At 38.0% G+C, this 13,108-nt stretch overlaps 8 protein-coding genes across 8 annotated transcripts; 5 read left to right on the top strand and 3 right to left on the bottom strand.

Annotated features, from left to right (window-relative positions):
* Positions 1-21: 21 nt before the first annotated feature.
* Positions 22-769, bottom strand: BDF20DRAFT_879265 (uncharacterized protein). The gene is made up of 2 exons (XM_053081552.1): positions 503-769; positions 22-441 (listed from the first exon to the last, which is right to left on the bottom strand). The coding sequence occupies exons 1-2, from the start codon at positions 650-652 to the stop codon at positions 307-309; spliced, it is 285 nt and encodes a 94-aa protein (XP_052935022.1). The 5' UTR covers positions 653-769; the 3' UTR covers positions 22-306.
* A 149-nt stretch (positions 770-918) lies between these two features.
* On the top strand, positions 919-1,707 carry BDF20DRAFT_914452 (uncharacterized protein; the record flags this gene model as incomplete). Its single annotated transcript, XM_053084190.1, has 2 exons — positions 919-1,087; positions 1,283-1,707. 2 exons carry the CDS (start codon positions 919-921, stop codon positions 1,705-1,707), a joined length of 594 nt encoding a protein of 197 aa, XP_052935021.1.
* A 1,023-nt stretch (positions 1,708-2,730) lies between these two features.
* BDF20DRAFT_836931 (uncharacterized protein) lies at positions 2,731-3,427 on the bottom strand (the record flags this gene model as incomplete). The annotated part of the gene is made up of 3 exons (XM_053078998.1): positions 2,731-3,114; positions 3,172-3,281; positions 3,373-3,427. 3 exons carry the CDS (start codon positions 3,425-3,427, stop codon positions 2,731-2,733), a joined length of 549 nt encoding a protein of 182 aa, XP_052935020.1.
* Positions 3,428-4,711: 1,284 nt separating this feature from the next.
* Positions 4,712-5,301, top strand: BDF20DRAFT_879246 (uncharacterized protein; the record flags this gene model as incomplete). The annotated part of the gene is made up of 1 exon (XM_053081551.1): positions 4,712-5,301. A coding segment is annotated over exon 1 (349 nt), but the record flags the coding sequence as incomplete, so codon positions are not given.
* A 248-nt stretch (positions 5,302-5,549) lies between these two features.
* Positions 5,550-5,856, top strand: BDF20DRAFT_879241 (uncharacterized protein; the record flags this gene model as incomplete). The annotated part of the gene is made up of 1 exon (XM_053081550.1): positions 5,550-5,856. A coding segment is annotated over exon 1 (226 nt), but the record flags the coding sequence as incomplete, so codon positions are not given.
* A 2,446-nt stretch (positions 5,857-8,302) lies between these two features.
* Positions 8,303-9,691, top strand: BDF20DRAFT_879226 (COPI associated protein-domain-containing protein). The gene is made up of 6 exons (XM_053081549.1): positions 8,303-8,515; positions 8,593-8,626; positions 8,735-8,832; positions 8,953-8,962; positions 9,043-9,097; positions 9,191-9,691. The coding sequence occupies exons 1-6, from the start codon at positions 8,428-8,430 to the stop codon at positions 9,488-9,490; spliced, it is 585 nt and encodes a 194-aa protein (XP_052935017.1). The 5' UTR covers positions 8,303-8,427; the 3' UTR covers positions 9,491-9,691.
* On the bottom strand, positions 9,692-10,999 carry BDF20DRAFT_879220 (mitochondrial import protein Pam17). Its single transcript, XM_053081548.1, has 2 exons — positions 10,287-10,999; positions 9,692-10,219 (listed from the first exon to the last, which is right to left on the bottom strand). Exons 1-2 carry the CDS (start codon positions 10,593-10,595, stop codon positions 9,938-9,940), a joined length of 591 nt encoding a protein of 196 aa, XP_052935016.1. The 5' UTR covers positions 10,596-10,999; the 3' UTR covers positions 9,692-9,937.
* Positions 11,000-11,006: 7 nt separating this feature from the next.
* Positions 11,007-12,647, top strand: BDF20DRAFT_879218 (uncharacterized protein). The gene is made up of 2 exons (XM_053081547.1): positions 11,007-11,451; positions 11,547-12,647. The coding sequence occupies exons 1-2, from the start codon at positions 11,397-11,399 to the stop codon at positions 12,638-12,640; spliced, it is 1,149 nt and encodes a 382-aa protein (XP_052935015.1). The 5' UTR covers positions 11,007-11,396; the 3' UTR covers positions 12,641-12,647.
* Positions 12,648-13,108: the final 461 nt, after the last annotated feature.

The following is a 13,108-nucleotide window of genomic DNA, read 5'->3' as shown; positions in this document are numbered from 1 at the left end:
AAACTCCTCCCTCCTTTCCCTCCTCATTCAACATGTTATCTCTATTGAAAAACATAGTATAAAACATATATACATACACACACACAAACACACACATATATATATATATATATATATCTATTTCTCATTTTCCCCCATCATGGAAGGCTCTTTTAAAATATATTAAAAAAATAAAACCTCAACCATGAACGTTTATATAAAAAATAAGAATGTCGAAACGATGGCTTCTTGACGGTAGATCAGTAACTGACAAGGAAAGCCAAAAATAGACACGCCAGTGTACACCATGCAAAGAAACGTGTCTGTCTACGATTGATCCTTTTCCACAGAATATTCTTTCAGTAGTTCTGGTGGTGGTTCATCCATTGACTTCCAAATAGCTTCCATTCTTTTTCTCTTCTCTTTCGCTTTACCTTTCTGTTGGTCACGCTGAGCAAGAAACTGTAGAACAACAAGTCAGTGCAAGTAAGTGGAAGCAGGAAAACAAAAAAAAAAGGGTTACCTCCTGCTTGAGACAATTGTCTACTGCTCTTTTCGCATCGTTACAAACGCCAATGAACTTGTTGAATGTACCTGCACGATGACACCTTTCTAATGCTTCAATGACCTCTTCACACCCTTCGTTTTTATGAGCTTCTAAAGGCGGATGCATGTGTCTTTATACTTTGAGATCAGAGAAAAAGGTAGCTGTCAAAATAATTCCTACTTTCTAGGGTTCTTACTGAGAGATTATTATGTAATACAGTCAGGAAAAGAAAGAAGAAAAAAAAAAAAAAAAAAAAAGGCGGGGTTGACTTCTTGGACCTGGAGGAACGGATGTTCGCATAAATCATTCCTCTTATGGGATCAAGAATTTCCTTTTCTCTCTCTTTTTTTTTTTTTTTTTTTTTCTTTCTTTAAAGAAATCAAGTCAATGAAATGGAGCTTGATACACATTCGGACAAAACACCTTTACCTCATTGGCATGGCGCCCACCATGGTCCATGGCCTCATTCCGAATGCCCATGGATCTTGGCCAATAGAAAACTTGAACACAAGTTGAACAGCAACGTCGAGGACGACGACAACAACGTTGCCATAAAGACAGGTAATCTGTTTATTTCTCTTCAGTGATTCAAGGGAGGCTCTGTGTCTGTGTTTGAGGTGAGGATCTTGAAAAGAAAAAAAAAAAAAGAAAACCAAAAACTTGAAACTGTCCCTTCTTTCCAAGAAAGATAAAAGAGATACAAACGAGCATAAAAAGTTGGTTTTTTTTTTATACTTTCTTTTCCTCTTTTTTCAGAACAATCAGTTACTACGACGACGACGACAACAACAACAACAACAACAGCAGCAACAGCAGCAGCAGCAACTCATATGGCAACGAGTATAGATTCGCTTGAAGAAGAATTAGCATCATTATCTATCTATCATAAGCATCCTCGATATCCTTATGATGCACGGCATGCAAAGAGCCGCAGTCCTATTCGTAAAACCTTTCCCAAGTCAGCTGTCAGATCGGTGGGGAACATCTCAATGGATCTTCTTCACGAACAGTTGAAAGCATTGACTTTGGAAGGTCTTGTGGTTTTGAAAGAATTTACAGTAGCTTCTTGTTCAGAGTGGAAGGATGACAGTGATGCTACGACTGCTGCTATGAGGACGACTACGACTGGTTCAGCGGTGAATACCCATGATGATGAAATGCAAAGGAATGACTATTATTAAACTTTTATTTATTCATGTCTCCCCCCCCCCTCGTACATCTATGTAATTATACTACTACTTTTTATATCCCTATAGCTTATTTTTATAACCCCCTTACATTCGTTTATCATGACCCTCTTTGTCTATCTCTACCTGCAAATAATAAAGCCATACTCAATCCAATATACATCTGCCAGTATGTTTTACAGACAAAGGCTAGAATAGGAGTACCCTAAAAAGTGCAACCATCCATAGAGCAAGCATGGAGGAAGAAGGCAAAGCGTGGGTGACCTTGACCTGAAGCCACCTACCGATGATGATGGCAACGTCTATCCAAGAGAGCCTGAACCCGCGACTGAAATAGACCCTTTTGAAGAATGTCTCTGCCAACCTGCATTGGGTGGTCTTTTTCCTTCCTGAAATGACGTGTGCTATCGAAAATGGAAAGGTAAGTGAGATAAAATATCTATCTAAGAAGCTTATGACGGATAGAAGGAACTGCATGGAAATCGTTCGAAAAGGCCAAAGCGCTCATCGATAAGGGAAAAAAAAAAAAAAAACACCGTCATGGCGGGCCAACATTCTCAAGCAACAAGCAAAAGACACTATCCCTGCTGACCTTTATCTTTACTAAAAAGTAACTTTTGTGCAATCAACGACGTAGGATCGTATAGCTTTCAATATTAAAATTGTTTCTTTGCTTTATCTAACTGCTGTGAATTGTATGTTGAGCAATCCATATTATCTGATGTAAAATGCCCTTTATCTAGAATGCATGCTATCTGTTTGATCTGCCCCCGCCCTCTCGTGATAGAAAGACCGTGAAGAAACGCACGCGCATTGTCTTTATCATGCCTACATTTTAAGAAAAAATCTCTCACTTCATTATCTCTATTATTTACAAAAAAAAAAAGACAGTTGCCATACGCTAAACGCAACATGGTTCATTCATCCATAGATTTTGTTTCTTATTGCTGTGAGGGTAATATACATAAAGGAAAAGGGGGGGGGGAGGGGAGGGGAGGGGAGGGTGACAAGGATGATTTAAATACCATAGGCAGACTTGGTTGCATTGAAGGCTGCATCAATGTCATTGAAATAAGCTTGTACAGTGGTTGCATTAGCAGCTGGCATAAATTGCTGAAAGCATGTCTGTAAAGCAGCTGTCTTTCTATCCAAGTTTTTCAAATAAGACTTTACAAATAGTCTTGTCAAAAAGTTGTAGTTGGTTTCCCTGTTCTTAATTTCTGTTAAAGCATTCTGCGCTTTGGGTGTCACAGCCGCTAAGGATTGTAATAACATGTTTGCATCCGTGGTGGACGCAACCATTTGTTGATTCAGGGCACAGCAGCTGTCTTGAGCTGCATCCAGCTGACTACTGACGGTATTGTAGTCATGTTTGATATTAAGCACACCGCCAGTAATAACCTACAACAAGTAATTGTCAATACCGACTTAAGGTGCTTGAGCCAACGATTCACTTACGGCGGCTTGTAATTGTCCTAACTGTATTCCTACAGAATCCAAGTCTCCTGCACATAATTGTGGGCTGGTAGTGATGATGGCTCGTTTATCGACAACAGATAACGCGTTGACTAATCACATAGAGATAGATACACACATAGGTCACAGGCATGAGTTTGTTTGGATTTTTCTTTTCTTTTTCTGTCTTATCAAATATTATACCGCTTAGAATGGTGTATAGGAAGAATAATGAGCGAAATAGACTTGGTAATTTCATCGTTCGATGACCTTTGTCTCTATCTTTTGTATCAAGAAAAATTAGAAAAGGTGTTGCTGAGAAAAAGAGAAACGAGTTGTAATTTATTGCACTTGTATTACTAAAAATGGACAACCTCTTTTTTTTCTTTCACGTTTTTTCCCTTTTTTTTTTTCTTTTTTTTTTTAATTTTTGTTAACAATACAGTATTTTACCTTATATTTTAGACGATTTACAATTTTTAATGGACAATATACATTTTAATTTTAGATTTATTAAAAAATATTTTTAGAAAAGTCCATAATATTTTGGATTTGGATACTCATTATTCAGTGATATTCAAGCAGCATTAAGGATGACATAGAATCGAACCCTAGAAATTAGTCTCTATCAGTAAGAAAGTCGCCAATAATGGTTTTATTGATGTTACCTTGCAATAGGACAAACTACAAAAAGCTTGACAACTTTTTTATTAAATGACGATGTATTCCGAGACCAACCGATATTCGTCGGTGCCTGAGTTCCCGAAAAAAAAAAAGTCAACTTTGAATTGATTAACATCAAACCATTGATAGAGGGATGAGGGTCATAGTATAGCAGACATCATAGCGGAATAGGATGGTTATAATATCTGTTGTCAATGTTTTTGTGTGCGTTCATGGGTGACTTTCAAAGATAAGCACTATAAAATATATTGCTTTCTTAGAGTCAAATGTTGTCTCTTTCACTTTTATTTCACGTTTTTAAGATACATACTATGACCCATGTTCAAAACAATAATTTATGAAAAGAAAAAGCAAATTTTTGAAAAGAAAAAATCAAGTGCTGTTCATGGTAACTTGCCTTTTGAAAAAAAAAAGCTCTTATCATGCGTAGTGTATGCCTTGGAAGCTTGTCAAAAAGGTCACAAGTGATTTCTGCTATCAAGATATATGCCAAGGAAAACCTAAATGGCCAACTGATGACTACCTTACCAAAGATATAAAAGCAAAGATCCAAACCTTTTGTGAACCTTGGAAGAAGAAGCTGGGGAAGAAAGTGAACATGAAGACATTATCCGCTGATCCTGGGTCTTTCGTACTCTTTTTGTTATCTTTGAACGCAGAATTTGAGAGGGAACACGATGATCATAAACCATTTGACGTACGACGATGTCCTCTTCCAAAATTGCTATCCTTACTGCCAAAGGTTTCCGTTCAATGGAGGTTCATTACCTTGAGCGTGAACGCTCTGTCTTCTTTTGTGAAACGTTCTTTACCCCGCAATTACCAAAGCCAATTAGAGCTGTTTTTCCATGTCTTTGATTTCAAGAAACTCCGGTACAAAAGGTAAGCATACAGTTAATACGGTATACAGTCGAGTATAATGTATGAGCTTTAACTTCTTGGGCACTTGTAGTATCTCTGAACTAACACCGAATGGTGATAACAAAGAGCTCTTTGGTAATATTGTCAGAACGGATGGGTTTTCAGTTGATTTTCTTTTTTATAAAAGACAACAATCTGGCCATGGTGCCTTGTTCCAAAAATTTGACCTCACTCTTGATGATTTTTCTCTGGATGAAGTTGACAATACTTATTTACCTATTACCCTGGATCCCGGAAGAAAGTCTGTTTTTACTGCTGCTATTGGCCTTGAATATAACAGACAAGTGCGAAGATGCACTACATCTGAATACTATCATATGACAGGGTCGACCCAATACAGTACCAAGTTAAACAGAAAGAAGGCCGTTACAGGCATAGATCTCATAGAAAGTCAGATACCCTCGCCAAAAACCTCTCGTTTGGAAATATATGAGCTATACACTGCTTATACACTCAATAACCTGGACGCTCTCTTGGCTTTTTATGGATCCGAAACTGCAAAGGACCGGTTTATGTTGTACCAAGGTACACAAAGAGCACCGGAAACAATGGCCAACATGTTGACTCATGGAACGGCCAAGTACAATCACAAGAAGAGAAGCAAGGCAAGGAAGAGGAAAAGACAGCGGAAGAAGAAGAAGAAAGGAAAGAATGCCAACCAACAGCAGCCAACAAAGTGAGTTTCAATGGAATTACATGTTCATCGTTTAGCTTATCCATTCATTAATACTTTTTAGAAGTGCCAAGAAGTGGAAGGCTGATAAGTATTTGGAATCCCCTAGAAGGGTGCCACTGATTGTGTTTGGTGCTGGAATGTTTGGCAAAGATGTAGTCAAGCTGAAAGGGCAAAGATGCGGTGTTGTCGGTAAACTTTTTGCAACTCTGAAGAAACGTGAAGCTGAAGGTCAATTGATTGTTGTCACAATCGATGAATTTAAAACCTCTAAAACATGCAGCCTCTGTTTCTATGATGATATGCAAATTGTTGATACTCCTGGATTCAAGGGTACCGGCGTTCTTCACTGCAAGCAATGTCTAAAGCTATGGCAGAGAGACATTAACGCTGCTATTAACATGATGACTATATCTCAAGCAGTTTGGTCCGGAGCTGGAAGACCCGATGTTTTTAAGCCAGCGAAGAAGAAAAAAGTATCGCCGTAATAAACACGGTTTTCCTTCATTTTGAGGATTTAGATCATTACAGGTAAGGAATAGTACGGTATTTTTTTCTTGTTTTTTTTTTTGTTTCGCAATACTGACAAGTTTTTGGGATTTGATTCATTGTTTGAACGGTTTATATTTTCGTCTACAACACAATTGCAACTCATCTAAAATGAAAATATTAATCGTCCAAAAAAAAATGTATTTCATCTAAAATATTAGTTAAAATACTGTAGACCATTCAGAAACAATTCATTTAAAACAAAATGATACAAATTAGATTTTTAAAATACAATGGTTGCATCATGATTTTCCGCACACTGCTTCATCACTTTATACGGGGCTGGAAAGAAAACTAAAAATGATAGTAATTGACATGCTTAGGCCTGAGGAGGAGTTCTGCTGTAGAATAAAAAAAAAGTCTGTGCACGACTACCCACATAAACTCACTTGGACGTCATGAAAGGATGAGTTGTAGGTGAAAAAGGGTAAAACGAACGGACTTTATTGTCTTTTTTTTTTTTCCATTCCTTTCCTTTCCCTTTCCCTTTCTTCCTATCATAATTTTGTGACAAAAGCGCGTGCTTCTTTCATTCCATTCGAATAGGCATCGTTTTCATATCAACAATGAGAGAGGTATTTGGAAAGGCTTTTGCTTTTTTTTTGCTTTTTTTTTTGGGGGGGGGGGTCTGACAAGTCGCCATGGAATGAACGCGTATTGACTGGGCTGGTAAATTTCTAGAAATTTATTTGGTGGCTTTTGAATATTCTTTTTTACTGCCATCACACCAAAATAAAGCAGTGACAAGCGAAAAAAATTTTTCCTTTTTGCAAAAATATATAAAGTCCAATCTTTTTGACAGGTTCTCTTTGCGTTTCATTTTCTTTCCTTTTTACCCTTCATCTCTCTTTATACACATTCATGATGACTATGGATCAAAACTCCATAAAACATCCAGCGTATTCCTTGGGCTTTTTTTCTTGGTAAGTTGTCTTTTTCCTTTTTTTTTTTTCCCCTCTCCAGAGGAAAAAAAGTTCTTTGTCTATTTCGATGCGGAAAGATGAAAAACTTTATCATTGTCTTCATTTTATCTTATCGACCCTGATGAAATAACCCGCAGTGCTTCGCTGAGCGCTGTTGATACTTGCCAGTATAACTCCCTGACCGCATCAAAAAGAAAAAAAAAAGAACTCATTTCTATTGCTTAGAAGAGTCACAGAATTAACATGCCGCTTCTCTTCATTAGGACCGTTACTTGGCAGCATGGATGATGTTAAAGTACCACAGTGGAGGTACTGTGCAAAACGATGCGGTTAAGCTACGTGGAAAAGGAAGAAAAAAGCTCTTGGCAAAAGGGTGAGAAGGATGGAATAAAAGGTAAATCATCTCTTTCTCTTTTTTTCAAATGGGGTGGCTCAAGTGATGATGAAATCCCGTGTTCGCAGTTTTCACTGTAGAGACATTGCGTGGTTAGTAAGATAGCTTTCCCTTCGGGTTGAGAGCCATCTGAACGCCCTTCTCGGTGACGGTTAACACTTCCTTGGATGTCTGATGAGCCCATTTTTTTCCACAGTCTATGTTTGTATCGACAATGACTCATCGTATTTTCTTTTCTATGACCTTAGGTTTCCGGAATTTGATGGCATATCATTTCTGATGTCCTTTGTGGAAGAGTTTATCCTGATTTTCTTCTGTCTACTTTTTCTATTGGACTAGAATAAAATGGTAGAGAAAGTGGAATGGATTGACTTCAGGGTTTCTCTTTTTCATATTTCCTTCTCAAACGCTTATGTATACATATATATATATTTTTTTTTTTTTTTTTCCTTTCCCTTCTAATGATGAATACTTTAAATGCATTCTTCTGGCATCTCTAATATCAATATGTTTCCGTCTTTTGACCGAGGCATATAATGTATTCAACTTGCATTCTGAAATTGGGGAGAAGAAAAAAATCAATAAAACATAAATAAAATGATCTTATGCTACAACAATCGAGTCTTTTTGTGTTTTTATGGTAAAACAGTGAGCAAAAGAGAGTCATTTGGGAATGATCAATAAGTTTGACACATACGCTGCTATTGCATCCGTCTTTGCAAACAAGAGAAACCAACAAAATAAGAAACAAACTATCCTTATGTAATAAGTCTGTAATAGGTTCTTTTTTTTTTCCATAAAGAAGCTTATTCCCAAGGTTGACATAATGATCAAATCATCCGATCCCTCCTTCCAAAGGAACCATTCATTTTTATCACACACCGTTTCCCCATTCCCCTCACTGGATTACCTTTCTAGAAAAGCGTTTTTGTGATCTGTGCGTGGATCATGGTATAAACACAGTGGAGGAAAAAAGCGTTTCTATTTTTTTCTTTTTTTTATTTAAACTCCTCCTTTAGCTTCAATGAAAAAATGCATAAATAAATGTTGAGCCCACTTCTAGGCTTAGAGCCATTTTTCTTTTTCACTTTTACTTATCTCCTACGATAACAGCAATGAATTTATCCTTTGTGTTTCGAGTCCTCAACATCATTGTCGCAGCCTTTATGATTATTGGCGGTGTCATGACTTGTTTTGCAGGAGGTAAATGGCTATTCTCTTATTTTGTCAAGCAATGGGGGGGGAAAGTAAACTAAGCCCATTTTTTTTTTTTTTAATAGGGTTCCCTAATTTTATCCAAGGCATTTTTGTCATGTAAGTGTTGGCTATTGATCTTGACTATTTCTAAAACACAATACACGAGATTGAATCGAATATTTCTCTCTCCCTCAATGCATGCATGTATGTATGAATCCACAATAGCATCTTTGGTATTGTCACCGCTCTGTTCGAATTCAGACTGCCAGCCGTCGTGACGCAGTTTGCTTCCTTTATGTTTTCATTTATGGGCCGTGCTATCTGTAAGTAATCCTAAAAATAGGATCTCAAATACAATCCTAGAGGACACAACCATGATGGCTAATGGCAATAACGTTATCTCTCTTCTTTTCATTTTATTTTATTATTTTTTTGTTTGCTAGTTTACATCTTGTAAGTAGTCGTCTGTTATGACAGTTGAATACAGGAAAGCAGAGTAACTCATGCCGTCTACTTTCCTTTCTCCATCCTAGTATTGGTTGTATCACTCTCAGTTATGGACACCTTGCTATTGCTTCAGGTGTCATCGTAAGTAACGAACTTGAGAGAGCGAGTGACGCGCAGTGACTAGAACAAAAACCCTAAAGTAACCCTACTTTTCCGTTTTGTATTGCTGGTTAGATCGTCGTGATCGGTCTCGTCTACCTCGTCCTTCACTTCTTCAAAAAAATAGATGCACCTTCCAACATGCAAAGACAAGCTTACGAAGATGCTCTTTCTGGCTTGAGTTCAACAAAGACATCGGCCAACAACAGCACTCTTCCCACCACCCACCAACCCAATCCGTATCCTCAAAGCACTTTCCCTCCAACTTCTGCACCTCAAACAGCTTATCCACAAAACACCTATCCTCACACTCATGCTGATGGTACAAATCCCACCTACCCACCCGTCAATTTCAATCATCAGGGTGCTATCTAATGACGCTCTCTTGTTTTATCACAAGCCGCGTGCTCTCCCTCTCTCTCTCTTTTATACTCTATTTTGTCCACCTCCCTAATAGTCATCTTACATTTTTAATACACTCTTATACACTTTTTTCTTTTTTGTTTGAACCCTTCTTTTTAGAATCGCTCATCTCATATAAACGAATAAAAATAATATGCAACACAAATCTTTTGATATCCTACTCGCACGACATGGTTATCATGGTTTTTTTTTTATTCTTTTTATAGCGAATAAGTCACATGGATGGGATCAGGTATTGAATGATCGTGCAGAAGGTACTGATAGTAGTGGTGTGGGTGGCGGGCGGTGGTGGCAGTGGTGGTGGCGGTGAAGGAGGAGTGCGATACATTCTCTCTGGGTTATTCATACAACTCTGTTTTGTCGTAGTATCCATCCACGATCACGTTTTGCGAAATTTCTCTAGTCTTCCAAACCCTTCATGTCACCCCCAAATACACCCTTTCTATAAAATTCACGCTGCTTTCTTAACCAAGCTCTATAATCATGCACAGACTGAATTTTCTCGCCATAATAATCGGGCACCGGGTTACGAACCGAGTTGAGTCGAGCATCAGCACGATTCTTTTTGATATGGTTATAAAACTCTTTATCACGTAGGTCCATAGCTGTTCCATGTCTTCTGTTCATTAATTTGAATAATGTGTTGCCTACAACAGGCCCCAATAAGAATCCACCAAAGCCCTTTTTTATAAAAGAAAACAAAACATCAGCTTGGTTTGTTCTTGTTGTTATCCCTATTCGCACTTACGGCTGAAATGGTAGCAACGGCTGCTGCCATAATCGGATCCATGCCGAGAATCTTTGTGAACGGATCGATTTGCATTTGAAAGAAATAAGAGGCAGTACCAGCGGCAGGTACAACGGTACTGGGCAAGTAGGAAGCAACTTCATACATACGTCTCTTTTTACGAAGTTTGAAATAGTCATTCCAGGTGGGAATCAATGCTCGTGCATTGTTGCTTCTCCCTCTGAACGTCGATTGAAGACGGATGGGCTGAGAAAGTACCGTGGTGTATTTTGCCAATGGCGAACGAAAGAGTGATGACGTCAAAGCCATTTTTTATTTCTATGTTTTCAAAAAGACAAAAAGAGATTTGAAAAATAGAAAAAAAAAACCAACTATAAGATAAGTGGAGAGACAGACAGACTTACAAAAGTTGCTCGCTAATAGCGATGCCATCTTCTATAAGGCAGCTTGGCTGGCCTGCTGCTGGGGGGTATCTCGAGCGAATTGAATTCCCGCGACGGGTCGCTTTGAGGTGGGGGGGGAGTGTGTGGTGTCGACGTGGAAATGAGGGTACACTCAATGAGACAGGCACAGTAACAAAGTTAGGTAGATCAAAAGGACTCACTTTCTTTTCGAGACATTAAAAATGAAAAAGCTTCATGCGCTTTAACAACAACAGCTGCATTGAAAGCCAATAAAGAAACTATAATTGTGGACCGGAAAAATATAACACCGAAGCATCGACAAATGGTCGAAAAAGCCCTTTGATTTTTTTTTGTTGTCAAAAAAACGAAAGGGGCATCTTGACTCTCTTTTCTCTATTTTATTAAGCGTGTTGGGGCTTGGGATGTGTGTGTATGTGTGATTCAGTGTGTATACATGCATTCTTTGTATAAACCATCCCCCCTTTTTTTTTAATGATTTTATAACAAATAAGCATAGTTGCTGACTCCTTTCATATTTAACAACTTGTATTTACATTAGTAAAGAAAGCCCTTAAAAAAACACTCTCACAACAGAGAACAAAAAAAAAAAAAATTACATGGAACCTTCTCACCTTCTATTACAACAGATTTCAAGTCCATTCAAAAAGATGATGTCAAACAATAATCTTTGAAATTTAACGGAGAAATGTCTACTTTTGTATTTGCACCAAGTTGGATATCCTATCCAAACAAACCAAAAAGTAAATAGGAAGAAGTCATAACAAAAAAAAAAAAAAAAAAAAAAAAGTTTTCAACCATACGAAAAGCTGACGACGTGTTTGTTATAACAAAACAGGAACCGACGACCATTTCCCAAGTTCACATTGTGAGCACATCAGTGAAAACACGACGACAGCTTTGAAAAACGAGCAACATTATCCTCCTTTAGTCACCAAAAGCACTAAAACAAACACCAGCAATAACGTATGGTCTAATGCAAAACTCATACGTAAGATACACAGTCCCACGGATCAGACCACTGACGATGATTCCGATGACGACCATGAAGAAGTAGCAAGAGCTTCTGTTGCAGCAACAAGGACAACGGAATGGGAGAGGCTGAAAGCGCTCGTTCCGAAAACAACAAAGAAGAATACTTGTAGAAATTCATTCTCGACTTCGGACATAGCGACCACCACTATCACCACCACGCGCCATCATCATTCCAAACATCTCAAACAAACCATCCTCTCTCAGTCGACTGTACCTAATACTCTGACAAATACGAAGAGTACCACTCTGAATCACTCCCTTGCTAATAACAAACCAATAGGGACAAAAAAGAGATTACCTCATAGTCATTCTGCTGTTCTTTGGCAGGACAGTAGCTCCCAACGACAACAGCATAAGGATGAGACAGGTCGATTACAGCCTCCCACATCCACCTCTTCAAGTCCAGTCATCACGCGAAAACGATCCATTGCCAAAGATGAAGTGGTAGGTCATGCAAAAGCTGCAAAAGAAGAAGCAGTAACAGTAAAAGGCATCCACCAAAAATCAAACTTAGAGCCAACCAGCACGATGGCTTTAAAAGAGGATGTTATATCAGAAGAAGAGCAACAAAGTTTTATTTGCTTTATAAAAGCTTGGACTACTTACGGCACTTTATCCACATCGTCGCTAGTCGATGGAAATACAGAAGCAGGCAGCAGAAAAACAACAAGGCAGCCCTTGAAAACCTATTACAGCTATTTCAACTGTTACAGCGACAGTGATGCATCTTTGAAAAGTAACCATTGTATCCACAGGAACAGTCATTGCAGTAACGGTCAGAATCCCATGACTTCCCAGACGAAATCTCGTGAACATGCTGACATATCACACTCTTTGATCAACACTCGTCCATCGACATCCAATTCTTACTTTTATTACAACCCTTTTCATCTATAAAATAGACATCTATATTCTTTTTTTTTTTTTTATTAGCAAAATTATTCGTAATCTCTAAATGAAACAACAACTTGTATAAAACGGCATATTCAGTCTCTCCGTCACTTCACAGACACGTTATATTTTCAAACTGTAGTTTCTTTCGACATCTCAAAGCATATATGTGATCTACACTACTTTTCCTACTTGAACATTTTCTTTCTTTTTCTTCAAACGCAAACATTCCGTTTTCTATATCAGCATTATGAGTAGATAAAGACAGAAATTTCAACCATGTGTGCCTTAAACACGAACAACACCGACACCCGACTTCAGTCTACAAAAAAGTAAACGATGCTTCCATTGCTGACCTTAAAAGTGGCAAAAGAACACAACAACATCAGTTAAGTACAGAATAGGTTCTGATCAGATAGAAGAATTGCTTTGTTATGTTAGCGTTCATACTCTTATACAAAATTATTCTTATTT

This window comes from Mycotypha africana (assembly GCF_025528875.1).
Source record: "Mycotypha africana strain NRRL 2978 chromosome Unknown BDF20scaffold_7, whole genome shotgun sequence".
NCBI classification, from domain to species: Eukaryota; Fungi; Mucoromycota; class Mucoromycetes; order Mucorales; family Mycotyphaceae; genus Mycotypha; species Mycotypha africana.
Note: the sequence above shows the minus strand (reverse complement) of the source record. Positions and strands in the feature narration are given on the sequence as shown.

Bases quoted from the DNA above. Each gene is read 5' to 3' on its own strand.
- BDF20DRAFT_879265 (XM_053081552.1), bottom strand. From the start codon at position 652: ATGCATCCGCCTTTAGAAGCTCATAAAAACGAAGGGTGTGAAGAGGTC. The intron at 442-502 runs GTAACCCTTTTT...GTTGTTCTACAG, and splicing joins ACAATTGTCTCAAGCAGGAG to TTTCTTGCTCAGCGTGACCA.
- BDF20DRAFT_879226 (XM_053081549.1), top strand. From the start codon at position 8,428: ATGAATTTATCCTTTGTGTTTCGAGTCCTCAACATCATTGTCGCAGCC. The intron at 8,516-8,592 runs GTAAATGGCTAT...TTTTTTTAATAG, and splicing joins CATGACTTGTTTTGCAGGAG to GGTTCCCTAATTTTATCCAA. The intron at 9,098-9,190 runs GTAAGTAACGAA...ATTGCTGGTTAG, and splicing joins CTATTGCTTCAGGTGTCATC to ATCGTCGTGATCGGTCTCGT.
- BDF20DRAFT_879220 (XM_053081548.1), bottom strand. From the start codon at position 10,595: ATGGCTTTGACGTCATCACTCTTTCGTTCGCCATTGGCAAAATACACC. The intron at 10,220-10,286 runs GTAAGTGCGAAT...TTTATAAAAAAG, and splicing joins CCGTTGCTACCATTTCAGCC to GGCTTTGGTGGATTCTTATT.
- BDF20DRAFT_879218 (XM_053081547.1), top strand. From the start codon at position 11,397: ATGTCTACTTTTGTATTTGCACCAAGTTGGATATCCTATCCAAACAAA. The intron at 11,452-11,546 runs GTAAATAGGAAG...ATAACAAAACAG, and splicing joins CTATCCAAACAAACCAAAAA to GAACCGACGACCATTTCCCA.